Genomic DNA, 27255 nt, shown 5'->3' on the forward strand with positions numbered 1-27255 from the left:
AATCGGTGTTAATAAACAATAATAACCGGGTAAAATATTAAAGGATAATGAAATAAATAAAAAATATTTTAAAACAAAATAAAAATAATGAATAATAATAAAGAGAAATATCTTAAAAGAAAAATAATCCGAACAAAATAAAAAAAATTAAAGTCATTAATAAACCTCAAAAAACCAAAGTTAACAAATTAATGATTAAAGTAATTTATCTGTAATTAAATTAAAATTAAATGAAATAAATTAAAATAGAAATTGCAGAACAAAAATGAAGTTCCACGATTGGCAAAGAATTAATTAATTTCAGGATTAAATCAGCGATTAAGAGCAATTAAAAATTGACAATTTAATTAATAAAAGGAAATTAAATTATTAATGGAAGGAAAACAAAAATTTAAGGGCAGGAAAATCAATAAATAAAATAAAATAAAATAAAATAAAATAAAATAAAATAAAATAAAATAAAATAAAATAAACGAAAATAAAATAAAATAAAATAAAACAAAAGAAAATTAAATTAAATTAAAATACAAAAATAAAAATGAAATAAAACTCAAATAAAATAAATAAATACAAATAAAAATGAAATAAAACTAATATAAAACAAAATTAAAAACTGTTAATTAAACTCAATTAAATTATTTTAAGTTAGAAATGACGAAATCAAAAAACTAAAATTTGAAATTAATTTAAAATAAATAAATAAAATAAATTTAAAATAAAAATAATAACAGGAGATCAATAATTTGATCAATTGAAGCAAAATAATGAAAATAATCACAATTAAAATTATTAGGAAATATAGAAAATAATTAAAGATAATAAACACCGATTAAAATTAACAAATATCAAAGAAAATTAATAATTAACAAGAGTAATTAATGAGAAATAATTAAGATAAGAATCGAGATAAAGGAAAAGAATCCTGTGAAAAAAAGAAAATGAATAGAAATAATAAATATTATTAATAACGTTATTGAAATAAAAATAAAAATAAAATAAAAATAATAAAACGACGCTAATAGCAAATACTAACCAAATTTAAGGACAATAATTACAATAAAATAAAATAAAATAGGATAAAATAGAATAAAATAAAATAAAATAAAATAAAATAAAATAAAATAAAATAAAATAAAATAAAATAAAATAAAATGAAAAAAATTAATTTAATTTAATTTATTTAAAATAAAATGAAATAAAAAATTAAATTAAATTAAAATAAATAAATAAATAAAAATAGATATAAAACCATATTAAAAATATATATATATAAAATAAAATAAAAATAAATAATTAAAAATATAATTAAAATATTATTCAATAACATAAAAATATAATTAATATAAAATAAATAAAATTAAAATTAAAATTAAATTAAAATTAAATTAAATTAAATTAAATTAAATTAAAAAATAAAATAAAATAAAATAAAATAAAATAAAATAAAATAAAATAAAATAAAATAAATGCCCAAAATCCGATAAATTGACGAAAACCCGAATTAAAAATCACAGAAAATAATAGAAATAAATTCAATTAACACACAATTAATGAAATGAACCCAAACCCTCCTGGCTCAGGTTTTTCTGCTCTCAGGGTCGGATCCGCCCCTTTGGGGACTTCCCCAAAAAACCACAAAAAGGCCCAAAATGGCCCCAAATTTCGGGTTTTGCTTTCAGTGCAGCAGCAGCTGCTGGCACCTGCTGGGGGCCGTAATTAGTGCAGTTAATTAGAGTTACTAGGGATGAAAAGTAAGGCCAACCCTAGATAAACCTCCTAAATCAGTAGGAATAATTAAATTCAAGTGTTTCACTTTTTTCATTTATATTTTTTTCATTCCATTGATTTTTCTCAGGGTTATTTATTATTGGCAATCAGAGTTACAATAAAACTTTATTAGGATTAATGACTGTCACCCTAAGGACTAACAATGGAATATTTCGGTTCAAAGTCAATTTAAACCCAACACGCCCGGATCCGGCGCCTCATCCCCATCTCCCCTTGTTCCCGCAGGGCTCCGGGCGGCCGTGACCCTGCTGGAGTGCGGGGGGGACCTCCAGCCCCCCGGGGGGTCCCTGACTCTGCTCTGCCACGCCTCCGGGTTCGATTTTGGGAGTTCCTACATGGGCTGGGTTCGGCAGAGCTTCGGGAAGGCGCTGGAATTTGTCGCAGAGATCAGCTACGGTGGTGGCAACACCTGGTACGCGCCATCGGTCAAGGGCCGGTTCTCGATCTCCAGGGACAACGGGCAGAGCTCGGTGACGCTGACCATGAACAACCTCAAGGACGAGGATTCCGGCGTTTATTTCTGTGCCAAGGCTGCTGGTGGTTATGCTGATTGGGCTGGTGCTTATGGTGATGGTTTTGGCCCCATCCCTGTCACTGCATCCCCACTGTTCCCCAAATGTCCCCAAATGTCCCCAGACCTTTTCCTCACACCCCAAACCTTGACCCCTTTATTTGGTCAGGTGCAGTTCAGGTGTGGGAGGACATGTCTGAGACGAGTTCCTCTGGGAAACAGATTCCAGCAGATACAAATCTTAACTTTGGGCCCAGTACTAAAGACTCAGGGTCAGTGTTCAAGGTCACAGTCAAGACCGGCCCTTGATCGACATTGGGTAGCAGGTGCTGCTGCCATCGCTCCTGATCCCTGCGAGCCATTCCAGCGCCTTCCCGGGGCTTTGCCGAACCCAGGCCATGTCGTAACTCCCAAAAGTGAACCCGGAGGTGCGGCAGAGCAGAGTCAGGGACCCCCCGGGGGGCTGGAGGTCCCCCCCACACTCCAGCAGGGTCACAGCCGCCCGGAGCCTTGCAGGAACAAGGGGAGATGGGGATGAGGCGCCGGATCCGGGCGTGGCCCGGGCTGGGCGTGGCACTCTGGGGTCCCTGGGGATGCAGAAACAAAGAGTCTGTGCCCAGTCCCAGTCACAAAGTGTTCATTGGGATATTTGTGTTTATCTTGGTTTGGCGACCGTGACCCTGCTGGAGTGCGGGGGGGACCTCCAACCCTCGGGGGATCCCTGTCTCTGCTCTGCCGCACGTCTGGATACGATTTTGGGAGTTACTCCATTGGTTGGGTTCGGCAGAGCCCTGGGAAAGCTCTGGAATGGGTCGCAGGGATCGCCACCAACACTGGCAGCACCTACTACGCGCCGTCAGTCAAGGGCCGGTTCACGATCTCCAAGGACAACGGGCAGAGCTCGGTGACTCTGACCATGAACAACCTCAAGGACGAGGATTCCGCCGTTTATTTCTGTGCCAGGGGTGGTGGTTTTGCTGCTGGTGCTGATGATGCTGCTGGTAATGATGCTGTTTGTCCCTGTCCCCATCACTGTGCCCCCGTCGTCTCCACACCTTAAGTCTTGACTCTGACCTTGAACACTGACCCTGAGTCTTTAGTGCTGGGCCCAAAGTTAAGATTTATATCTGTCAGAGTCTTTTGGAATCTGCTGGAATATCTTTCCCAGAGGAACTCATCTCAGATGTATCCTCCCACATCTGACTCAACCTGAGCAAATAAAGGGGTCAGGGGTTGGGGTGTGAGGAATGGGTCTGGGGACAACTGAGGAACGGCGGGAATGCAGGGAGGGGAATGGGGCCAAAACCATCAACATTAGCAGCGCCACTAGCATCAGCAGTCCAACCAGCACCAGCAGTTTTGGCACAGAAATAAACAGCGGAATCCTCGTCCTTGAGGTTGTTCATGGTCAGCGTCACCGAGCTCTGCCCGTTGTCCCTGGAGATCGTGAACCGGCCCTGCACCGATGGCGCGTAGTAGGTGCTGCCACCGCTGCTGCTGATATAAGCGACGAATTCCAGTGCCTTCCCGGGGCTCTGGCGATTCCACATCATGGCAAAACTCCCAAAATCGAATCCATTCCCGTGGCAGAGCAGAGTCAGGGAGCCCCGGGGGGCTGGAGCCGAGATAAACACAAATATCCCAACAAACACTTTGTAACGGGGACTGGGCACAGACTCTTTGTTTCTGCATCCCCAGGGGCCCCAGAGCGCCACGCCCAGCCCGGGCCACGCCCGGATCCGGCGCCTCATCCCCATCTCCCCTTGTTCCCGCAGGGCTCCGGGCAGCCGTGACCCTGCTGGAGTGCGGGGGGGACCTCCAGTCCCCCGGGGGGTCCCTGACTCTGCTCTGCAGTGGGAATGGATTCGATTTTGGGGATTATGGAATGTTCTGGGTCCGTCAGAGTCCCGGGAAGGGGCTGGAAGTCATTGCGAGTATTGACAATGGTGGTTACACCCGGTACGTACATCGGTGCAGGGCCGGTTCTCGATGTCCAGGGACAACGGGCAGAGCTCGGTGACGCTGACCATGAACAACCTCAAGGACGAGGATTCCGCCGTTTATTTCTGTGCCAAAAATGCTGATGGTTATGGTGGTTGGGCTGGTGGTTTTTTTGTAGTTGGTTTTGGTTGAAACCATATCACTGTGTCCCCACCGGTCCCCAAATGTCCCCAGACCCTTCCCCCAAACCTCAACCCTTGACCCCGCCTTTCAGATCGGACCACAAGTCTTTAGCACTGTCCCAAATTTGAACTTTAGCCCAAAGTCTTTAAGATTAACGGTTGGGTCCAGGGCCGAGTGCTGAGGTTTGGGGCGCAGAGTTCAAAGCTTTGGAGGAACGGCCAAGAGTTGGGTCAGGGGTTGGGATTGGCAGAAAAGGTCAGGGGTGGAGATTTCGGGCTGAACCAGTTCTGGGCTGAGTCGCAGGCACAGGAATGGAGTCAGCAGTTGGGTTAGTGGGAAGGGTCTGGGGACATTTGGGGACAGGTGGGGCCGTGGCCCTGCACCGTCAATATGACAAGCAGTACAACCAGAGCCCTAACAAGCTCCAGCATTTCTGGCACAGAAATAAACGGCGGAATCCTCGTCCTTGAGGTTGTTCATGGTCAGCGTCAGCGAGCTCTGCCCGTTGTCCCTGGAGATCGAGAACCGACCCTGCACCGAGAGCCCGAACCAGGTGGTGCTACCAGCGCTGCTGATCGCCGCGACCAATTCCAGCGCCTTCCCAGAGCTCTGCTGGATCCAGTACATCCCATAATCCCCGAGAGTGAAACCGGAGGTGCGACAAACAAGGGTCAAAGATGCCCCGGGCGGCTGGAGGTCCCCCCCGGACTCCAGCAGGGTCACGGCGCCAATTTCTGTGCCAAAACTCCGGATGGTTGCTGTGCTGATCCTGTTCCTCATCCTGACCATGGTGGTTTCGGTCCTGCCCCCATCGTTGTGTCCCCACCTGTCCCCTCACCCCAAATCTCAGCCCTTGGCCCAACCCCGACCCTTTGCTGCACACCTGGATGGGCTCTGCCCCGAATTCTCAGCTCTTTGTGTCAAATCCTCAACTCTGGGCTGCTGAGTGCGGGGGGGACCTCCCACCCCCCGGGGGGTCCTTGACTGTGCTCTGCCACGGGAATGGATTCGATTTCGGGCATTCCTCCATGGTCTGGGTTCGCCAGAGCCTCGGGAAGGCGCTGGAATATGTGGCAGCGATTGACTATGATGGAGACACTCGGGATCCACCATCAGTCAAGGGTCGGTTCAGGATCTCCAGGGACAACGGGCAGAGCTCGGAGACGCTGACCATGAACAGCCTCAAGGACGAGGATTCCGCCGTTTATTTCTGCGTCAGATATTTTGATGATTGCTGTGCTGTTGATGGTCATGTTGATGATTTTGGACGCATCCTGGTAACCTTGTCACCCCCTTGTCCCCACCTCTCTGTAGTTGTCCCGAGACCCTTCCTCCAAACCCCAACCCCTCACACCATTCCTTTTCCCGGGATCCAACCTGGAACTGGTTCTGCTGCAAATCTGACCCCCCCGACCTTTTCTGCCAATCCCAACCCCTGACCCAGCTCTTGACCGTTCCTCCAAAGCTTTGAGCTCTGCGCCCCAAACCTCAACACTCGGCCCTGGATCCAAACTTTGGTCTTAAAATCGTTGCGTTAATGCCTCGGGATCAGTGCTCAATGCTGAGGTGACAGCTTGGGATTTTGGAGAGGTATCCGAGGACATTTGGGTTCAGGTGGACACCCAGTGATCGGGGTGGGGGTTGGAAACTGTCAACATTATTAATATTAAGAGTATCACCATAATCTCCAGCATTTTTGGCACAGAAATAAACGGCGGAATCCTCGTCCTTGAGGTTGTTCATGGTCAGCGTCACCGAGCTCTGCCCGTTGTCCCTGGAGATCGAGAACCGTCCCTTGACTGAGGACGCGTAGGCGGTTCTGCCATCATTGGTGTTGATCCCTACAACCCATTCCAGTGCATTGCGGGGTCTTTGGCGGATCCAGTACATTTCGTAACTCCCAAAATTGAACCCGGAGGCACGGCAGAGCAGAGTCAGGGATGCCCCGGGGGGTTGGAGGTCTGCCCTGCACTCCAGCAGGGTCACGGTCGCCCGGAGCCCTGCGGGAACAAGGGGAGATGGGGATGAGGCACCGGTTCCTGTTTCAGTGCCGAACGTGCCGGTGGTGTTGGTGATGACGCTGGCACTCGTTACGTTGATGATTTTCACTCGTAGCCGTCATCCGATCCGCACCAGTCCCCAAATGAAGACAAAAGACGCTCCAAACAATCCCCAAACTGGAGATGCAGAACTCCCAAGGCTGTTACAGCTTGGGCCCAGTGCTGAAGATTCGGGGTTGGTGCTCAAGGTGGGGGTGAAGGGTTGGGATTTGGGGAAGGGTCTGGGGACATTTGGGGACATTTGGGGATGGGGTCTTAACGGTCAATTTCACCAGCATCATAACCATCAGCACCATCAGCATCTTTAGCGCAGAAATAAACGGCGGAATCCTCGTCCTTGAGGTTGTTCATGGTCAGCGTCACCGAGCTCTGCCCGTTGTCCCTGGAGATCGAGAACCGGCCCTTGACCGACGGCGCGTAACCGGTGCTGACACCATCGTCGTTGATCCATGCGACGAATTCCAGCACCTTCCCAGGTCTTTGCCGGACCCAGTACATGTCAAAACTCTCGAAACTGAATTCATTCCCGCGGCAGAGCAGAGTCAGGGACCCCCCGGGGGGCTGGAGGTCCCCCCCGCACTCCAGCAGGGTCACGGCGGCCCGGAGCCCTGCGGGAACAAGGGGAGATGGGGATGAGGCACCGGATCCGGGCGTGGCCCGGGCTGGGCGTGGCGCTCCGGAGGCGCCCGGGACCCACCTGGCAGGGCCAGCAGGGCCAGGAGGGCGAGGAGCGGGAGGGAGCTCGAGGCCATGGCCGGGATTTGCCGGGTACGGGGTCCTGGGTGGTTTGGGGCAGAACTGGTGAAGATTTGGGGCTGGGATGAGGCGGCCGTGACCCTGCTGGAGTGCGGGGGGGACCTCCAGCCCCCCGGGGGGTCCCTGACTCTGCTCTGCCATGGGTCTGGGTTCACGTTTGGGAGTTTTGGCATGTACTGGGTCCGCCAGAGCCCCGGGAAGGCGCTGGAATGGCTCGCAGGGATCAGCAGCAGTGGCAGCACCTACTACGCGCCATCAGTCAAGGGCCGGTTCACGATCTCCAGGGACAACGGGCAGAGCTCGGTGACACTGACCATGAACAACCTCAAGGACGAGGATTCCGCCGTTTATTTCTGTGCCAAAGATGCTTACGGTGGTGGTGGTCCTGCTGGTGCTGCTTATGCTGTTTGGTTGGCTGTTTCACGTTCATGCCAAATCCCAGCACCCAGTCCCACCTGTCCCTAAATGTCCCCAGATCCTTCCCCCAGCCCTCAGCCTCTGCCCCAGTCCTGCCCCTTTGTCCCCAGTCTCCCCCGGCTTCCCCAATGGTCACATCTGGCCCCAAACCCTCCCCTGGTTCTGCCCCAAATCTCAACCCAAAAATCAGAAATTCAGGGATTTGGGCAAAGACTCCGACCCAGCCCCAGACCCGGCACCGAACCGCTTCTGCCGGCGTCGGCTCCGTGTCAGCTCGGCCAATCAGGGGAGGGGGAGCCGGGGGAGATTTGGGCCAAAATTGAGAATTGGGGCCACGATGGAGGAGTCTTGGTGAGTAGCTGAAGTATGGGATCAATATCTGGCATTTGGGGGAAAATTTGGGGATTTTTAGGACATATGGTGAGCCAGCTCTTCCCGCATTGGGCCACAACCGGCACCATGTGCGAAATCAACAACAGCAGAAGCCGCCCATTCACAGTTATTGGTGTAACATCTGGCGCAGAAATAAACGCCGGAATCCTCGTCCTTGAGGCTGTTCATGGTCAGCGTCACCGAGCTCTGCCCGTTGTCCCTGGAGAGCGAGAACCGGCCCTTGACCGACGGCGCGTACTCGGAGTTGTCACCAGCGCTGTTGATCTGTGCGATCCATTCCAGCACCTGCCCAGGGCTCTGGCGGATCCAGTAGATTTCGTAGTTCCCAAAATCAAACCCAGATCCATGGCAGAGCAGAGTCAGGGACCCCCCGGGGGGCTGGAGGTCCCCCCCGCACTCCAGCAGGGTCACGGCCGCCTGGAGCCCTGCGGGAACAAGGGGAGATGGGGATGAGGCGCCGGATCCGGGCGTGGCCCGGGCTGGGCGTGGCGCTCTGGGGCCCCTGGGGATGCAGAAACAAAGAGTCTGTGCCCAGTCCCAGTTACAAAGTGTTCATTGGGATATTTGTGTTTATCTCGGCTCCAGCCCCCGGGGGGTCCCTGACTCTGCTCTGCCATGGGAATGGATTCGATTTTGGGAATTATGGAATGCTGTGGATCCGCCAGAGCCCCGGGAAGGTGCTGGAATTCGTTGCGAGTATCGACAATGATGACTCCTACGACCTCGCTCCGTCGGTGCAGGGCCCGTTCTCGATCTCCAGGGACAACGGGCAGAGCTCGGTGACGCTGACCATGAACAACCTCAAGGACGAGGATTCCGCCGTTTATTTCTGTATCAAATGTTATGACAGTGGTTGTTACAGCGGTGGTGTTGCTGGTGCTGCTGCTCATGCAGGTTATATTGACAATGCCGGGTCTGGTCCCAAGCCCTCATTGACAAGTCCCCAAATATCCCATAATTCCCACATTCTTCCCCAAATCCCAACTCTTTCCCTCAAATCTCGGCCCTTTTACCCCAAACACCTCCCGCACTGTCCTTAATCTCCACTTCCCCCTAGGTTGGGACCATTCCCCCAAATCTCCACCTTTCACCCCAGATTTCCTTTCCCTTCCCTCGCGGGCGTTTCCCTGAGGATTCCCCTGGGTCACCTCAAATCTCAGTCACCGCCACCAAACCCTGAGGGAATCCCCCGAAATCAGAAGCGAGGGTCAGGACGTGGGACCAAGAGTGGAGATCGGGGTCAGGGCAGAGATACGGGGCAGAACCAGTTGCAGACTGGGCCAGGGGGACAGGAATGGGGTCAGGGGTTGGGGTTTGGGGGCAGGGTCTGGGGACACTTGGGGACAGGTGGGGACATGGTGACGGAGACATGCCCAGAACCTGCAATATCACCACCAGCAGCGCTATACCCATAATAATTTTTGGTGCAGAAATAAACGCCGGAATCCTCGTCCTTGAGATTGTTCATGGTCAGCGTCACCGAGCTCTGCCCGTTGTCCCTGGAGATCGAGAACCGGCCCCGCACTGACAGTGCGTAGGAAATTTCTGAACTGTTGAAGCTGATATAGGCGACCTTTTCCAGCACCTTCCCGGGGCTCTGCCGCATCCACATCATGGCGTAATTCCCAAAATCGAATCCATTCCCGCGGCAGAGCAGAGTCAGGGACCCCCCGGGGGGCTGGAGGTCCCCCCCGCACTCCAGCAGGGTCACGGCCGCCCGGAGCCCTGCGGGAACAAGGGGAGATGGGGATGAGGCGCCGGATCCGGGCACGGTGTGGTGAAATTGACTTTGAACCCAATTATATTCCATTATTAGCTCTGATGATGACAGTCATTAACCCCAGTGAAGTATTATTATAACCCTGATTGCCAATAATTAATAACCCTGAGAAAAATCAATTAAATGAAAATAATATAAATGAAAAAATTAAACACTTGAATTTAATTATTCCTTCTGATTTAGGGGGTTTATCTAGAGTTGCCCTTAGTTGTCATCCCTAGTAACTCTAATTAACTGCACTAATTACGGCCCCCAGCAGGTGCCAGCAGCTGCAGCTGCACTGAAAGCAAAACCTGAAATTTGGGGCCATTTTGGGTCTTTTGTGGCTTTTTGGGGAAGTCCCCAAAGGGGTGAATCCAGCCCTGAGAGCAGAAAAACCTGAACCAGGAGGGTTTGGGTTCATTTCATTAAGTTATTATAAATTGCAGATATTTCCATTATTTTCAGTGATTATTTAATTCAGGAAAATTCTGGGGGAGATTTAGATCAAACCAGTGGAGTCTGGGGAAGAACCCGTGAAGATTTGGGGCTGGGATGAGGCGGCCATGACCCTGGAGGAGTGCGGGGGGAACCTCCAGCCCCCGGGGCGTCCCTGACTCTGCTCTGCTATGGAAATGGATTCTCTTTCGGGGATTATGGAATGTTCTGGACTCGCCAGAGCCCCGGGAAGGCGCTGGAATGGATCGCAGGGATCAAGAACGATGGCAGTTACACCCGGTACGCGCCGTCGGTGCAGGGTCGGTTCACGATCTCCAGGGACAACGGGCAGAGCTCGGTGACGCTGACCATGAACAACCTCAAGGACGAGGATTCCGCCGTTTATTTCTGCGACAAAAGTGCTGGTGCTGCTGGTGATCACGCTGTTGCTTTATCTGCTGATGGTGTCGACCCCTTCCCGGTCGCTGTGCCCTGTCCCTGTCCCCAAATGTCCCCAGACCCGTCCCCCAAACCCCACATGGTGCTGATGTGTGGGGAACAGACACTGATGCTGTCCCCACCTTGGCCTCGGTCGGAGGAAGGGGGGATGGACAGGGACAGGAGAGGGGTCTGGGGACAGCTGGGGACAGAGCAGCAGCCCAACCACCACCAGGATTTCTGGCACAGAAATAAACGCCGGAATCCTCGTCCTTGAGGTCGTTCATGGTCAGTGTCACCGAGCTCTGCCCGTTGTCCCTGGAGATCGAGAACCGGCCCTTGGCTGATGGTGCGTATGCGGAGTATTCACTATTAGGGTAGATCCCTACGACGAATTCCAGCGCCCTCCCAGGGCTCTGGCGGACCCAGGTCATCCAGTGACTCCCAAAATTGAATCCAGAGGCGCGGCACACAAGGGCCAGAGACGCCCCGGGGGGCTGGAGGTCCCCCCAAGACTCCAGCAGGGTCACGACCACCCAAAGATGATATAAATGTGAATAACAATCACAATAAACACCTTTGTAACTTGAACAGAGTACTGAGTCTTTGTTTCTGCATCCCCGGGTGCCTCCGGAGCGCCACGCCCAGCCCGGGCCACGCCCGGATCCAGCGCCTCATCCCCATCTCCCCTTGTTCCCGCAGGGCTCCGGGCGGCCGTGACCCTGCTGGAGTGCGGGGGGGAGCTCCAGCCCCCCGGGGGGTCCCTGACTCTGCTCTGCCGCACGTCTGGGTTTGATTTCGGGAGTTATGGATTGGGTTGGATCCGCCAGAGCCCCAGGAAGGGGTTGGAAATCATTGCAGGACGGAGTAGGAAATCTGGAAAAACCTTCTATGCATCATCGGTCAAGGGCCGGTTCACGTTGACCACTGACGACGGGCAGAGCTCGGTGACGCTGACCATGAACAACCTCAAGGACGAGGATTCCGCCGTTTATTTCTGTGTCAGATGTTACAGCAGCGCTTGGACTCCTGACTCTGGTTTTGTTGGTTTTGCAGACGATTCCAGCTGTGACCGAATGCCCGCAGTTCTGGGTTCCCAAATGTCCCAAAATCCCCAAATCCTTCTCTGAAATCCCAACCACTGATTCCCTCCTTCACGTCCTCCCCCAAAATCTTCCGTACTCGTCCCAACTCTTAAATTTCCCCCCAATTTTGACAATTTTGCCCAAATCTTTTCCAGCTCCCCCGGTGTCTGGCTGAGCCGATGCGGAGCCGGCACCAAGGGAATCGGTTCGGTGCCGGATCTGGGAATGGAATTGGCAGTTGGGTTTCGGTGGAAGAATCTGGGGAATTTGGGATATTTGGGTGTGAGAATCCTTAAAATCCGAGGGTTTGGGACAGCTGCAATGGGCAGGAGTCAGGGAGAGCAATCTGCAGTCAGAGCTGAGTTAAAAGATGAAGGTTTGTCCGCAGAAAAGTTCAGAGAGATGTAAAAATAAAGGAGAAATGGGACAATGGTCTGAGCATCGACACTGGGCTGGAACAACGCTCTGAGCAGCAGAAAATTCATCCAGCAAGAGATCCCCAGGGTCTGGGGACATCTGGGGACGTTTAAGGACACAGCAAGAGGGACAGGGCCAGAACCCAAAAAACCAACCCAGCCACCACAACCACCAAAACCAGCAATAGCACTGCCCCAGCCACCATCAGCATTTTTGGCACAGAAATAAACGGCGGAATCCTCGTCCTTGAGGCTGTTCATGGTCAGCGTCACCGAGCTCTGCCCGTTGTCCCTGGAGATAGAGAACCGGTGCCGCACCGACGGTGCGTAGCCGGTGCTGTCACCGTTGGAGTTCATCCCTGCGACGAATTCCAGAGTCTTCCCCGGGCTCTGGCGGATCCAGGACATTCCGTGACTCCCAAAATTGAACCCGGAGGCGCGGCACACGAGGGCCAGGAGGGCCCCGGGGGGCTGGAGGTCCCCCCCGGACTCCAGGAGGGTCACGGTCGTCCCAGATTGAGATAAACACAAATATCCCAATGAACACTTTGTAACTGGGACTGGGCACAGACTCTTTGTTTCTGCATCCCCAGGGGCCCCAGAGCGCCACGCCCAGCCCGGACCACGCCCGGATCGGGCGCCTCATCCCCATCTCCCCTTGTTCCCGCAGGACTCCGGGCGGCCGTGACCCTGCTGGAGTGCGGGGGGGACCTCCAGCCCCCAGGGGGTCCCTGACTATGCTCTGCCGCGGGTCTGGGTTCAATTTTGGGAGTTTCAATATGATGTGGGCCCGCCAGAGCCCCGGGAAGGCGCTGGAATTTGTCGCAGAGATCAGCTACGGTGGTGGCAGCACCTGGTACGCGCCATCGTTCAAGGGCCGGTTCACGATCTCCAGGGACAACGGGCAGAGCTCGGTGACGCTGACCATGAACAGCCTCAAGGACGAGGATTCCGCCGTTTATTTCTGTGCCAAGGCTGCTGGTGGTTATGCTGATTGGGCTGGTGCTTATGGTGATGGTTTTGGCCCCATCCCTGTCACTGCATCCCCACCGTTCCCCAAATGTCCCCAAATGTCCCCAGACCTTTTCCTCACACCCCAAACCTTGACCCCTTTATTTGGTCAGGTGCAGTTCAGGTGTGGGAGGACACGTCTGAGATGAGTTCCTCTGGGAAACAGATTCCAGCAGATATAAATCTTAACTTTAGGCCCAGTACTAAAGACTCAGGCTCAGTGTTCAAGTTCAGAGTCAAGACCTGAGGTGTGGAGACGACGGGGGCACAGTGATGGGGACAGGGAAAAAACAGCATCATTAGCACGAGCATCATTAGCACGAGCATCATTAGCACGAGCATCATTAGCATAACCCCTGGCACAGAAATAAACAGCGGAATCCTCGTCCTTGAGGTTGTTCATGGTCAGCGTCACCGAGCTCTGCCCGTTGTCCCTGGAGATCGAGAACCGGCCCTTGACCGACGGCGCGTACTCGGTGCTGCTGCCATCGCTCCTGATCCCTGCCAGCCATTCCAGCGCCTTCCCGGGGCTTTGCCGAACCCAGGTCATGTCGTAACTCCCAAAAGTGAACCCAGACCCACGGCAGAGCAGAGTCAGGGACCCCCCGGGGGGCTGGAGGTCCCCCCTCGCACTCCAGCAGGGTCACGGCTGCCTCATCCCATCCCCAAATCTTCACCGGTTCAGCCCCAGACTCCACTGGTTTGATCTAAATCTCCCTCAGAATTTTCCTGAATTTAAAAATCACAGAAAATAATGAAAATATCTTCAATTAACAAACAATTAATGAAATGAACCCAAACCCTCCTGGCTCAGGTTTTTCTGCTTTCAGGGCCGGATCCGCCCCTTTGGGGACTTCCCCAAAAAGCCACAAAAAGGCCCAAAATGGCCCCAAATTTCAGGTTTTGCTTTCAGTGCAGCTGCAGCTGCTGGCACCTGCTGGGGGCCATAATTAGCGCTGTTAATAAGAGTTACTAGGGATGACAACTAAGGGCAACTCTAGATAAACCTCCTAAATCTGTAGGAATAATTAAATTCTAGGGTTTCAATTTTTTAATTTATATTTTTTTTCATTTAATTGATTTTTCTCAGGGTGATTAATTATTGGCAATCAGGGTTATAATACAACTTTATGCCGTTAATGACTGTCACACTCAGGGGTAGGAACGGAATATTTTGGGTTCAAAATCAATTTAACCCTAACGTACCCGGATCCGGCGCCTCATCCCCATCTCCCCTTGTTCCCGCAGGGCTCCGGGCGGCCGTGACCCTGCTGGAGTGCAGGGGGGGACCTGCAGCCCCCGGGGGGTCCCTGACTCTGCTCTGCCGTGGATCTGGATTTGATTTTGGGAGTTACTACATGCAGTGGGTTCGCCAGAGCCCAGGGAATGCGCTGGAATGGATCGCAGGGATCAGCAGCAATGGTGGGACCACCAACTACGCGCCGTCGGTCAAGGGCCGGATCACGATCTCCAGGGACAACGGGCAGAGCTCGGTGACGCTGACCATGAACAACCTCAAGGACGAGGATTCCGCCGTTTATTTCTGCGCTAAAACTTCCTGTTCTAATTGCTGGGCTGCTGCTGGTTATGCTGACCGTGCTGGTCATGACCACCTGTCCCAAAACACCTAAGACCCCAAAACACCGAATTTTAACCCCAGCCCTTGCTCCAGTCCTGACCCTTTGTCCCCAGTCTCCCTTGGCTGCCCCGATAGTCACCACTGACCCCAAACCCTCCCCTGGTTCTGCCCCAAATCTCAACCCAAAAATCAGAAATTCAGGGATTTGGGCAAAGGCTCCGGCCCGACCCCAGACCCGGCACCGAACCGCTTCTGCCGGCGTCGGCTCCGCGTCACCTCGACCAGTCAGGGGAGGGGGAGCCGGGGGAGATTTGGGCCAAAATTGGGGCAAAAATTGAGAATTGGGGTCACGATGGAGGAGTCTTGGTGAGTAGCTGAAGTATGGGATCAATGTCTGGCATTTGGGGGAAAATTTGGGGATTTCTAGGACATATGGTGAGCCAGCTCTTCCCGCATTGGGCCACAGCCAGCACCATGTGCGAAATCAAAAACAGCAGAAGCCGCCCATTCACAGTTATTGGTGTAACATCTGGAGCAGAAATAAACGGCGGAATCCTCGTCCTTGAGGTTGTTCATGGTCAGCGTCACCGAGCTCTGCCCGTTGTCCCTGGAGAGCGAGAACCGGCCCTTGACCGACGGCGCGTACTCGGAGTTGTCACCAGCGCTGTTGATCTGTGCGATCCATTCCAGTCCCTTCCCAGGGCTCTGACGGATCCAGTAGATTTCGTAGTTCCCAAAATCGAACCCAGACCCACGGCAGAGCAGAGTCAGGGACCCCCCGGGGGGCTGGAGGTCCCCCCCGCACTCCAGCAGGGTCACGGCCGCCTCATCCCAGTCCCAAATCTTCACTGTTTTTGCCCCAAAGCCCCCAGGACCCCGTACCCAGCACATCCCGGCCATGGCCTCGAGCTCCCTCCCGCTCCTCGCCCTCCTGGCCCTGCTGGCCCTGCCAGGTGGGTACCGGGCGCCTCCGGAGTGCCACGCCCAGCCCAGGCCACGCCCGGATCCGGCGCCTCATCCCCATCTCCCCTTGTTCCCGCAGGGCTCCGGGCGGCCGTGACCCTGTTGGAGTGCGGGTGGGACCTCCAGCCCCCCGGGGGGTCCCTGACTCTGCTCTGCCGCGGAAATGGATTCACATTCTGGAGTTTCACCATGTTCTGGATCCGACAACGACTCGGGAAGGCGCTGGAATTCGTTGCAATGATCAGCAGCAGTGGTAGCACCAACTACGCGCCGTCGGTCAAGGGTCGGTTCAGGATCTCCAGGGACAACGGGCAGAGCTCGGTGACGCTGACCATGAACAACCTCAAGGGCGAGGATTCCGCCGTTTATTTCTGTGTGAAACTTTTGGGCAGTGTTTCCGGTTTTGCTGCTGATGGTTGGGCTGTTGCTGATGGAATTGGAGGGTTTGACTGTGTCCCCATCACAGCTTCCCCTCTACCCCCCATGCCCCAGACCCTTCCCCCAAATTTCAACCCTTCACCCTTTTATTTTTTTTTGGGTTCATTTCCAATTTGGGAGGACACCTCACAGCGGGGCTCCTCTAGGGAACAGATTCCAACAGATTCAAATGGACTCAACTTTGGGCCCAGCACTAAAGACTGCGGGATAATGTTGGAGGTTGGGATGAAGGTTTGGGGCTTGGGGGAAGGGTCTGGGGACATTTGGGGAGGAGTGGAGACACAGTGACGAGGATGAGGTTGAAGCCGCCAACTTCACTAGACCAAGCAACATTTCCATAGGGATCAGAATTTTTGGCACAGAAATAAACGGCGGAATCCTCGTCCTTGAGGTTGTTCATGGTCAGCGTCACTGAGCTCTGCCCGTTGTCCCTGGAGAGCGAGAACCGGCCCTTGACTGACGGTGTGTAGAAGGCACCGCCACTGTTGTCGATCCCTGTGAGCCATTCCAGCGCCTTCCCGGGGCTCTGGCGGATCCAGAATATTCCGTAACTGCTAAACGTGAACCCATTACCACGGTAGAGCAGAGTCAGGGACTCCCCGGGGGGCTGGAGGTCCCCCCCGCACTCCAGCAGGGTCACGGCCGCCCGGAGTGGAGATGAACACAAATATCCCAATGAACTATTTGTAACGGGGACTGGGTACAGATTCTTTGTTTCTACACACCCGGGCGCCTCCGGAGCGCCACGCCCAGCCCGGGCCACGCCCGGATCCGGCGCCTCATCCCCATCTCCCCTTGTTCCCGCAGGACTCCGGGCGGCCGTGACCCTGCTGGAGTGCGGGGGGGACCTCCAGCCCCCCAGGGGGTCCCTGACTCTGCTCTGCCACGGGAATGGATTTGATTTTGGGGATTATGGAATGTTCTGGATCCGTCAGAGTCCTGGGAAGGGACTGGAAGTCGTTGCGAGTATCGACAATGGTGGTTACACCCGGTACGTGACATCGGTGCAGGGCCAGTTCACGATCTCCAGGGACAACGGGCAGAGCTCGGTGACGCTGACCATGAACAACCTCAAGGGCGAGGATTCCGCCGTTTATTTCTGTGCCAAAAATGCTGATGGTTATGGTGGTTGGGCTGGTGGTTTTTTTGTAGTTGGTTTTGGTTGAAACCATATCACTGTGTCCCCACCGGTCCCCAAATGTCCCCAGACCCTTCCCCGAAACCCCAACCCTTGACCCGACCTTGAACACTGAGCCCGTGTCATTAGTGCTGTTCCAAAGTTGATCTTTACCCCAAAGATTTTTGGACGAAGCTTTGGATCCAGGGCCGAGTGCTGAGGTTTGGGGCGCAGAGCTCAAAGCTTTGGAGGAACGGCCAAGAGTTGGGTCAGGGGTTGGGATTGGCAGAGAAGGTCAGGGGAGGGGATTTGGGGCTGAACCAGTTCCAGCTGGGTCGCAGGCACAGGAATGGAGTCAGCAGTTGGGTTACTGGAAAGGCTCTGGGGACATTTGGGGACAAGTGAGGCTGTGGCCCTGCACCGTCAATATGACAAGCAGTACAACCAGAGCCTGAACAAGCTCCAGCATTTCTGGCACAGAAATAAACGGCGGAATCCTCGTCCTTGAGGTTGTTCATGGTCAGCGTCACCGAGCTCTGCCCGTTGTCCCTGGAGATCGTGACACGGCCCTGCACCGAGAGCCCGAACCAGGTGGTGCTGCCAGCACTGCTGATCGCTGCCACCAATTCCAGCGCCTTCCCAGAGCTCTGCCGGATCCAGTACATCCCATAATCCCCGAGAGTGAAACCGGAGGTGCGGCAAACAAGGGCCAAAGATGCCCCAGGGGGCTGGAGGTCCCCCCCGGACTCCAGCAGGGTCACGGCACCAATTTCTGTGCCAAAACTCCGGATGGTTGCTGTGCTGATCTTGTTCCTCATCCTGGTCATGCTGGTTTTGGCCCTGCCCCCATCGTTGTGTCCCCACCTGTCCCCACACCCCAAATCTCAGCCCTTGGCCCAACCCCCACCCTTTGCTGCACCCCTGGATCAGCTCTGCTCTGCATTCTCAGCTCTTTGTGTCAAATCCTCAGCTCTGGGCTGCTGAGTGTGGGGGGGACCTCCAGCCCTCCGGGGGGTCCCTGTCTCTGCTCTGCCGCGGCAATGGATTCAATTTTGGCAGTCATGGAATGATGTGGATCCGTCAGAGCCCTGGGACGGCGCTGAGATGGGTTGCACAGATCCGCAGTGATGGCCAATACACCAACTACACACCGTCCGTGCAGGGCCGGTTCTCGATCTCCAGGGACAACGGGCAGAGCTCGGTGACGCTGACCATGAACAACCTCAAGGACGAGGATTCCGCCGTTTATTTCTGCGCCAGATCTGCTTATGCTGACGGCAGTCCTCATGCTGAACATGGTGGCGGTTTCAACCCCTTCCCTGTCACCGTGTCCCCAGCTGTCCCCAAATGTCCCCAGACCCTCCCCAGCGCTCAGCCCTGCCCCAACTCTGTCCCCGTCCCTCAGCCGTGTCACACGCACACATGAACACAATCACCATGCCGCCCCTTTGCTCTGCGCCCTCTCCAGTTCATTCCCTCGGCACAAAGCGCGATCCTCAGTCCCTGACGGCACCACAGGCACCGATGGCACTGATGGAAGGGGGGGTCTGGGGACATCTGGGTACAGGAGGAGGGACGGGGACGAGGCCAGGAACATCAATATACTGAGCACGACCACCACCCCAACCACTACCAGAATATTTGGCACAGAAATAAACGGCGGAATCCTCGTCCTTGAGGCTGTTCATGGTCAGCGTCACCGAGCTCTGCCCGTATTGCACATATCAGTCCCAATGGAGCTCTGCCCGTATTGCACATATCAGTCCCAATGGAGCCAACACCATCTATGCGCCGTCAGTCAAGGGCCGGTTCACGATCTCCAGGGACAACGGGCAGAGCTCGGTGACACTGACCATGAACAACCTCAAGGACGAGGATTCCGCCGTTTATTTCTGTGCCAAACGTGACAGTGGTTATGCTTATAATGCTGATGCCAGTGCTGGTTCCATCCCAGCCCAGCTGCTCTGACCCCCCCTGACCTTTCCTGCCAATCTCAACCCCTGACCCAACTCTTGGCCGATCCTCCAAAGCTTTGAGCTCTGCGCCCCAAACCTCAGCACTCGGCCCTGGATCCAAAATTTGCTCTTAAAGACTTTGAATCAAAACTCAACTTTGGGACAGCACTGAAGACTCGGGGCCAGTGCTCAAGGTCAGGTCAAGGGTTGGGATTCGGGGGAAGGGTCTGGGGACAATTGGGGACAGGTGGGGACGAAGTGACCGGGACAAGAATCTTGCCAAAACCATCAGAATAACCAGCAGCAGAACCACAACCACTGCTGTAACTTCTGCCGCAGAAATAAACGGCGGAATCCTCGTCCTTGAGGTTGTTCATGGTCAGCGTCACCGAGCTCTGCCCGTTGTCCCTGGAGATCGTGACCCGACCCTTGAACGACGGCGCGTAGTAGGTGCTGCCACCATTGTTGATACATCCAACGTATTCCAGCCCCTTCCTGGGGCTCTGGCGAACCCAATTCATTCCATAACTCCCGAAATCGAATCCACTCCCGCGGCAGAGCAGAGTCAGGGACCCCCCGGGGGGCTGGAGGTCCCCCCCGCACTCCAGCAGGGTCACGGCCGCCCGGAGCCCTGCGGGAACAAGGGGAGATGGGGATGAGGCGCCGGATCCGGGCGTGGCCCGGGCTGGGCGTGGCGCTCCGGAGGCGCCCGGGACCCACCTGGCAGGGCCAGCAGGGCCAGGAGGGTGAGGAGCGGGAGGCAGCTCGAGGCCATGGCCGGGATGTGCCGGGTACGGGGTCCTGGGGGGGTTTGGGGCTTAACCGTGGAAGATTTGGGGCTGGGATGAGGCGGCCGTGACCCTGCTGGAGTGCGGGGGGGACCTCCAGCCCCCCGGGGGGCCCTGACTCTGCTCTGCCGCGGGAATGGATTCGATTTTGGCCCTTATGGATTTCTGTGGGTCCACCAGAGCCCTGGGAAGGGGTTGGAATTTGTCACAGGGATCAACAGCAATGGTTACACCTGGTACGCACCATCGGTCCAGGGCCGGTTCTCGATCTCCAGGGACAACGGGCAGAGCTCGGTGACGCTGACCATGAACAACCTCAAGGACGAGGATTCTGGCGTTTATTTCTGTGCCAAATGGGTTGATGGTAATGGTTGGGGTGCTGTTGCCGCCCCTTCAGCTGCTTTGACCAACCCTGACCTTTTCTGCCAATCCCAACCCTTGACCCAACTCTTAGCCGTTCCTCCAAAGCTTTCACCACCTCCCCCTTGGTTTGGTTTTCCCAATTCCACTGCTCTCAGTTCCTGCCGTGGGGTCAGATAAGAATGAAAAGCAGGGTAGGGTTGAAACATAAAGTGTTTAATGATATCTGTATTAAAAACATAAAGAAAGAATAAATTCAGGTTCAGTAGATGGAGCAGGGGCAGGAGAAGCTGTACCATGAATTAATTAACAGATGGAGACTAATTGCCGGCTGTGGGCTCAGCCCAAACTCGCGGCGTCTCCTCCTTCCCTTCCCTCTGGACCCCGACTCCTGCTCCCCCGCCCTCGGGGTCTCCTCCCCGCTCTTTGTGCTCTCCCCCCGTGCAGGATTGAAGGATTGCCGGTTTTATCTGAGCCTGGACAAACGCTGTGCCGGGGCCGGGCCCTGCTCCCTGCGCTCCTGCAGGGACACAAAAGGGCCCTTCCAGGTTTGCTCCTCCAGAACAGGAATGCACAGAGCAGGAACAAATCCTCCCGTTGGTTTCCAGGCTGCCAAAAACCAAACCGGGCTCCGACAATTTGGGGACAGGTGGAGACCTGAGGAGGGGGACGGGGCTGAAACCATCAACAAAACCAGCACCAGCGCCATCAGCACCCCAACCAGCAACAGCACTTTTGGCACAGAAATAAACGGCGGAATCCTCGTCCTTGAGGTCGTTCATGGTCAGCGTCACCGAGCTCTGCCCGTTGTCCCTGGAGATCGAGAACCGGCCCTGCACCGACGACGCGTAGTAAGTGTCGTCATCATAGTCAATCTCTGCAACATATTCCAATCCCTTTCCGGGTCTTTGGCGGATCCAGATCATTCCATAACCCCCAAAATCGAATCCAGATCCACGGCAGAGCAGAGTCAGGGACCCCCCGGGGGGCTGGAGGTCCCCCCCGGACTCCAGCAGGGTCACGGCTGCCCAAAGATGATAAGAATGTAAATAATAATCAAAATAAACACCTTTGTAACTGGGACTGGGCACAGACTCTTTGTTTCTGCATCCCCAGGGGCCCCAGAGTGCCACGCCCATCCCAGGCCACGCCCGGATCTGGCGCCTCGTCCCCATCTCCCCTTGTTCCCGCAGGGCTCCGGGCGGCCGTGACCCTGCTGGAGTGCGGGGGGGACCTCCAGCCCCCCGGGGGGTCCCTGACTCTGCTCTGCCGGGGGAATGGATTCACATTTGGGAGTTATGACATGTACTGGATCCGTCAGAGTCCCGGGAAGGCGCTGGAATGGATCGCAGGGATCAGCAGCAACGGTGGCAGCACCTACTACGCGCCGTCGTTCAAGGGCCGGGTCACGATCTCCAGGGACAACGGGCAGAGCTCGGTGACGCTGACCATGAACAACCTCAAGGACGAGGATTCCGCCGTTTATTTCTGCGCCAAAGATTCTGGTGCTTGTGGTGCTGCTTGTGCTGCTTGTATTGATGTTTGCAATCCCTTACCCGTCACTGCATTCCCACCTGTCCCCAGCCCCTTCCCCAGACCCCTGCCCCCCCCCGCCCCAGTTCTGGCCCCTCCCTCCAGCTGGGGACAAGGTGGGGACAACTCCAGAGTCATTGTCCAACACATCCGCTCAAATCCTGGCACCAAAATCACCAAAACCAATTCATGGCATCGACCTCCAACGGATTTGGGGCAGAAATCAGTGCTGGAATCCTCGTCCTGGAGACTGAGATGGGAAAAGATCAAACCCCTGGCCCAACTCTTGGCCGTTCCTGCAAAGCTCTGAGCTCTGCGCCCCAAACCTCAGCACTCGGCCCTGGATCCAAACTTTGGTCTTAAAGACTTTGAATCAAAGCTCAACTTTGGGTCCAGCGCTGAAGATTTCGGTTCAGTGCTCAGGGTTGGGGTCGAGGGTTGGCGTTTGGGGGAAGGGTCTGGGACATTTGGGGAAAGGTGGGAACAAAACCATCAATATAATGAACACCATGAGCAGCATAAAAAACATCAGCACCCTTGGCGCAGAAATAAACGGCGGAATCCTCGTCCTTGAGGTTGTTCATGGTCAGCGTCACCGAGCTCTGCCCGTTGTCCCTGGAGATCGTGAACTGACCCTTGACTGACGGTGAGTGCCAGGTGCTGCCACCACTGTCGCTGATCTGTGCGACGAATTCCAGTCCCTTCCCGGGGCCCTGGCGGACCCACGCCATGTAGTAACTCCAGAAATCAAACCCGGAGGCGCGGCAGAGCAGAGTCAGGGACCCCCCGGGGGGCTGGAGGTCCCCCCCGCACTCCAGCAGGATCACGGCCGCCCGGAGCCCTGCGGGAACAAGGGGAGATGGGGATGAGGCGCCGGATCTGGGCGTGGCCCGGGCTGGGCGTGGCGCTCCGGAGGTGCCCGGGACCCACCTGGCAGGGCCAGCAGGGCCAGGAGGGTGAGGAGGGGATGGTGAGATCCTGGGGTAATGAAAATAACTGCACATAACAAGCAATTAATGAATTCAACTCAAACCCTCCTGGCTCAGGTTTTTCTGCTCTCAGGGCCGGATCCGCCCCTTTGGGGACTTCCTCAAAAAGCCACAAAAGGCCCAAAATGGCCCCAAATTTCAGGTTTTGCTTTCAGTGCAGCTGCAGCTGCTGGCACCTGCTGGGGGCCGTAATTAGCGCAGTTAATTAGAGTTACTATGGATGACAACTAAGGGTAACTCTAGATAAACCGCCTAGATCAGTAGGAATAATTAAATTCAACTGTTTTAATTTTTTCATTTATATTTTTTTCATTTAATTGATTTTTCTCAGGGTTATTAATGATTGGAAATCAGGGTAATAATAAAAACTTATTGAGATTAATGACTGTCATCATCAGGGCTAACTATGGAATATTTTTGGGTTCAAAGTCAATTTAACCCCACACGCCCGGATCCGGCGCCTCATCCCCATCTCCCCTTGTTCCTGCAGGGCTCCGGGTGGCCGTGACCCTGCTGGAGTGCGGGGGGGACCTCCAGCCCCCTGGGGGGTCCCTGACTCTGCTCTGCCGCGGGTCTGGGTTCACGTTTGGGAGTTACGCCATGCACTGGATCCGCCAAAGACCCGGAAAGGGGTTGGAATACGTTGCAGAGATCGGCAACAATGGCGGTTCCATCCACTACGCGTCGTCAGTCAAGGACCGGTTCACGATCTCCAGGGACAACGGGCAGAGTTCGGTGACGCTGACCATGAACAACCTCAAGGACGAGGATTCCGCCATTTATTTCTGCGCCAAAAGTGCTGGTGCTGGTTGTTCTGCTTCTTGTGCTGGTTGTATTGATGGTTGCAATGCCTTACCCATCATTGTGTCCCACCTGTCCGCAAATGTCCCCAGATCCTCCACCCAAACCCGAACCCTTGATCACAACCTTGAGCTCTGACCCCGAGTCTTTAGTGCTGTCCCAAAGTTGAGTTTTGATTTAAAGTCTTTAAGACCAAATTTGGGATCCAGGGCCGAGTGCTGAGGGTTGGGGTGCAGAGCTCAAAGCTTTGGAGGAACGGCCAAGAGTTGGGTCAGAGGTTGGGATTGGCAGAAAAGGTCAGGGGTGGAGATTTGGAGCTGAACCAGTTCCAGGCTGGGTCGCGGGCACAGGAATGGAGTCAGCAGTTGGGTTACTGGAAAGGCTCTGGGGACATTTGGGGACAAGTGAGGCTGTGGCCCTGCACCGTCAATATGACAAGCAGTACAACCAAAGCCTGAACAAGCTCCAGCATTTCTGGCACAGAAATAAACGGCGGAATCCTCGTCCTTGAGGCTGTTCATGGTCAGCGTCACTGAGCTCTGCCCATTGTCCCTGGAGATCGAGAACCGACCCTGCACCGAGAGCCCGAACCAGGTGGTGCTGCCAGCACTGCTGATCGCTGCCACCAATTCCAGCGCCTTCCCAGAGCTCTGCCGGATCCAGTACATCCCATAATCCCCGAGAGTGAAACCGGAGGTGCGGCAAACAAGGGCCAAAGATGCCCCAGGGGGCTGGAGGTCCCCCCCGGACTCCAGCAGGGTCACGGCACCAATTTCTGTGCCAAAACTCCGTGTGGTTTCTGTGCTGATGCTCTTCCTCATCCTGGTCATGGTGGCCTTCGGCCCTGCCCCAATCCTTGTGTCCCCACCTGTCCCCACACCCCAAATCTCAGCCCTTGGCCCAACCCCGACCCTTTGCTGCACCCCTGGATCGGCTCTGCCCTGAATTCTCAGCTCTTTGTGTCAAATCCTCAGCTCTGGGTTGCTGAGTGTGGGGGGGACCTCCAGCCTGCCGGGGGGTCCCTGACTCTGCTCTCCCACGGCAATGGATTCGATTTTGGGAGTGTTGGAATGGGGTGGATGCGGCAGAGCCCCGGGAAGGCGCTGGAATACGTCGCCAGTATCAGCAATGATGGAGGCAGCACCGGTTACGCGCCGTCCCTCAGGGACCGGATCTCAATCTCCAGGGACAACGGGCAGAGCTCGGTGACGCTGACCATGAACAGCCTCAAGGTTGAGGATTCCGCCGTTTATTTCTGTGCCGAAAGTGCACGCACTGGCGCTACTACTGGTGCTGGTTTTGTTGACGGTTCTGGCCCCATCCCTGTCACTTTTTCCCCAGCTTTCCCCAATCTGTCCCCAGACCCCTCCCCCAAACCCCAACCCCTGACCCCATTCCTGCACCCCTGGCCCAGACTGGAACTGGTTCTGCCCCAACTGCCCTCCCCTGACCCCCATCTCGACTCTCGACCCCACGCCCTGACCGTGATTGGCTCTGGATCGGTGCAGGGCCGGGTCTGGATCTCCAGGCCGAGGATTCCAGTGCCAATTTCTGTGCCCAACGGCACAATGGTGCTGGTGCTGGTTATGCTGGTGCTGGTTCTGTCCCACCCTGGCTGCTCTGACCCCCCCTGACCTTTTCTACCAATCCCCACCCCTGACCCAACTCTTGGCCGTTCCTCCAAAGCTTTGAGCTCTGCGCCCCAAACCTCAGCACTCGGCCCTGGATCCAAACTTTGGTCTTAAAGACTTTGGGCTAAAGCTCAACTTTGGGACAGCACTAAAGACTCGGGGTCAGTGCTCAAGGGTGGGGTCAAGGGTTGGGGTTTGGGGGAAGGGTCTGGGGACATTTGGGGGTTGGTGGGGACACAGTGACTGGGTAAGGGATGAAACCATCAATATAATGAGCATCAGCATAGTAACCACCAGCACCATAAGCATCCTTGGCGCAGAAATAAATGGCGGAATCCTCGTCCTTGAGGTTGTTCATGGTCAGCGTCACCGAGTTCTGCCCGTTGTCCCTGGAGATCGTGAACCGGCCCTTGACCGACGGCGCATACCAGGTGCTGCCACCACTGCTACTGATCATTCCAAGCCATTCCAACGCCTTCCCGGGGCTCTGCCGAACCCAGTGCATGTAATAACTCCCAAAATTGAACCCAGAGGCACGGCAGAGCAGAGTCAGGGACCCCCCGGGGGGCTGGAGGTCCCCCCCGCACTCCAGCACGGTCACGACCGCCTCATCCCAGCCCCAAATCTTCACCGGTTCTGCCCCAAACCCCGCAGGACCCCGTACCCGGCACATCCTGGCCATGGCCTCGAGCTCCCTCCCGCTCCTCGCCCTCCTGGTCCTGCTGGCCCTGTCAGGTGGGTCCCGGGTGCCTCCGGAGCGCCACGCCCAGCCCGGACCACGCCCAGATCCGGCGCCTCATCCCCATCTCCCCTTGTTCCCGCAGGGCTCCGGGCGGCCGTGACCCTGCTGGAGTGTGGGGGGGACCTCCAGCCCCCCGGAGGGTCCCTGGCTCTGCTCTGCCGCGAGTCTGGGTTCACGTTTGGGAGTTTCGGAATGAGCTGGGTCCGACAGAGCCCCGGGAAGGCGCTGGATTTCGTTGCGAGTATCCACAACGATGGCAGCACCTGGTACACAGCATCAGTCAAGGGCCAGTTCACGATCTCCAGGGACAACAGGCAGAGCTCGGTGACGCTGACCATGAACAACCTCAAGGACGAGGATTCCGCCGTTTATTTCTGCGCCAAATCTGCTGATAGTGGCAGAGGCACTGCTGCTAATTATGTTGATGTTTAAGGCCCCATCCCTCTCACCCGTCCCCAAATGTCCCCAGACCCTTCCCCAAATCCCAACCCTTCACCCCCACCTTGAGCACCAACCCCGAATCTTCAGCGCTGGGCCCAAGCTGTAACAGCCCTGGGAGTTCTGCATCTCCAGTGTGGGGATTGTTTGGAGCCTCTTTTGTCTTCGTTTGGGGACTGATGGGGATTGGATGACGGCTACGGGTGAAAATCATCAACGTAACGAGCACCGGGGTCATCACCAACACCACCGGTACGTTCGGCACTGAAACAGGAACTGGAATTTTGGGGGAATTTTGGGAAATTTGGGGACCCAGCAATGGGGACTTGGATGTGAATCGGCTCTGGCAACACACTGAGCACAAGCGTTGTAATCACCCTCGTTGGCATAGTAAGATTTGGTGCAGAAATAAATGCCGGAATCCTCGTCCTTGAGGCTGTTCATGGTCAGCGTCACCGAGCTCTGCCCGTTGTCCCTGGAGATCGAGAACCGGCCCTTGACTGACGATGCGTAGTACTTGCTGCCGCCACCGCTGTGGATCCCTGCGACCCATTCCAGCGCCTTCCCGGGGCTCTGCCGGACCCACAGGACAGAGAAACTCCCGAAATCAAATCCAGAAGTGCGACACACAAGGGCCATGGAACCCCCGGGGGGCTGGAGGTCCCCCCCGCACTCCAGCAGGGTCACGGCCGCCCGGAGCCCTGCGGGAACAAGGGGAGATGGGG

The 27255-nt window shown here is 54.5% G+C and overlaps 2 protein-coding genes, 1 pseudogene and 15 gene segments (V, D, J or C); 6 read left to right on the forward strand and 12 right to left on the reverse strand.

Moving 5' to 3' along the window:
• Positions 1–2021: 2021 nt before the first annotated feature.
• On the forward strand, positions 2022–5057 carry LOC117009968 (the record flags this gene model as incomplete). The annotated part of the segment is given in 3 exon segments: positions 2022–2355; positions 3118–3203; positions 4941–5057. Coding segments are annotated over 3 exon segments (537 nt in total), but the record flags the coding sequence as incomplete, so codon positions are not given.
• A 1681-nt stretch (positions 5058–6738) lies between these two features.
• Positions 6739–7083, reverse strand: LOC117009969 (the record flags this gene model as incomplete). The annotated part of the segment is given in 1 exon segment: positions 6739–7083. A coding segment is annotated over 1 exon segment (345 nt), but the record flags the coding sequence as incomplete, so codon positions are not given.
• A 150-nt stretch (positions 7084–7233) lies between these two features.
• LOC117009970 lies at positions 7234–7704 on the forward strand. The segment is given in 1 exon segment: positions 7234–7704. A coding segment is annotated over 1 exon segment (471 nt).
• A 360-nt stretch (positions 7705–8064) lies between these two features.
• On the reverse strand, positions 8065–8475 carry LOC117009971 (the record flags this gene model as incomplete). The annotated part of the segment is given in 1 exon segment: positions 8065–8475. A coding segment is annotated over 1 exon segment (411 nt), but the record flags the coding sequence as incomplete, so codon positions are not given.
• A 289-nt stretch (positions 8476–8764) lies between these two features.
• On the reverse strand, positions 8765–11118 carry LOC117009972. The segment is given in 3 exon segments: positions 8765–8803; positions 9395–9768; positions 10911–11118. Coding segments are annotated over 3 exon segments (621 nt in total).
• A 455-nt stretch (positions 11119–11573) lies between these two features.
• LOC117009973 lies at positions 11574–13052 on the reverse strand. The segment is given in 4 exon segments: positions 11574–11637; positions 11867–11988; positions 12342–12739; positions 13046–13052. Coding segments are annotated over 4 exon segments (591 nt in total).
• A 361-nt stretch (positions 13053–13413) lies between these two features.
• On the reverse strand, positions 13414–14426 carry LOC117009974 (annotated as a pseudogene).
• Positions 14427–14443: 17 nt separating this feature from the next.
• LOC117009976 lies at positions 14444–15170 on the forward strand (the record flags this gene model as incomplete). The annotated part of the segment is given in 2 exon segments: positions 14444–14748; positions 15152–15170. Coding segments are annotated over 2 exon segments (324 nt in total), but the record flags the coding sequence as incomplete, so codon positions are not given.
• A 28-nt stretch (positions 15171–15198) lies between these two features.
• On the reverse strand, positions 15199–15675 carry LOC117009977. The segment is given in 1 exon segment: positions 15199–15675. A coding segment is annotated over 1 exon segment (477 nt).
• Positions 15676–17562: 1887 nt separating this feature from the next.
• On the reverse strand, positions 17563–18120 carry LOC117009978. The segment is given in 1 exon segment: positions 17563–18120. A coding segment is annotated over 1 exon segment (558 nt).
• A 1328-nt stretch (positions 18121–19448) lies between these two features.
• On the reverse strand, positions 19449–19886 carry LOC117009979 (the record flags this gene model as incomplete). The annotated part of the segment is given in 1 exon segment: positions 19449–19886. A coding segment is annotated over 1 exon segment (438 nt), but the record flags the coding sequence as incomplete, so codon positions are not given.
• Positions 19887–20716: 830 nt separating this feature from the next.
• On the reverse strand, positions 20717–21571 carry LOC117009980. The gene has a single exon (XM_033084356.1). The coding sequence runs from the start codon at positions 21569–21571 to the stop codon at positions 20717–20719; it is 855 nt and encodes a 284-aa protein (XP_032940247.1).
• A 5-nt stretch (positions 21572–21576) lies between these two features.
• On the forward strand, positions 21577–22239 carry LOC117009981 (immunoglobulin alpha-2 heavy chain-like; the record flags this gene model as incomplete). The annotated part of the gene is made up of 1 exon (XM_033084357.1): positions 21577–22239. A coding segment is annotated over one exon (663 nt), but the record flags the coding sequence as incomplete, so codon positions are not given.
• Positions 22240–22348: 109 nt separating this feature from the next.
• Positions 22349–23216, reverse strand: LOC117009982. The segment is given in 3 exon segments: positions 22349–22770; positions 22860–22925; positions 23168–23216. Coding segments are annotated over 3 exon segments (537 nt in total).
• Positions 23217–23257: 41 nt separating this feature from the next.
• LOC117009983 lies at positions 23258–24394 on the forward strand. The segment is given in 3 exon segments: positions 23258–23273; positions 23409–23797; positions 24278–24394. Coding segments are annotated over 3 exon segments (522 nt in total).
• Positions 24395–25531: 1137 nt separating this feature from the next.
• Positions 25532–26032, reverse strand: LOC117009984. The segment is given in 1 exon segment: positions 25532–26032. A coding segment is annotated over 1 exon segment (501 nt).
• A 150-nt stretch (positions 26033–26182) lies between these two features.
• Positions 26183–26524, forward strand: LOC117009985 (the record flags this gene model as incomplete). The annotated part of the segment is given in 1 exon segment: positions 26183–26524. A coding segment is annotated over 1 exon segment (342 nt), but the record flags the coding sequence as incomplete, so codon positions are not given.
• Positions 26525–26727: 203 nt separating this feature from the next.
• On the reverse strand, positions 26728–27238 carry LOC117009987 (the record flags this gene model as incomplete). The annotated part of the segment is given in 2 exon segments: positions 26728–26794; positions 26886–27238. Coding segments are annotated over 2 exon segments (420 nt in total), but the record flags the coding sequence as incomplete, so codon positions are not given.
• Between the last annotated feature and the right edge of the window lie 17 nt (positions 27239–27255).

Source organism: Catharus ustulatus, chromosome 38 (assembly GCF_009819885.2).
Source record: "Catharus ustulatus isolate bCatUst1 chromosome 38, bCatUst1.pri.v2, whole genome shotgun sequence".
In the NCBI taxonomy this organism is placed as follows: Eukaryota; Metazoa; Chordata; class Aves; order Passeriformes; family Turdidae; genus Catharus; species Catharus ustulatus.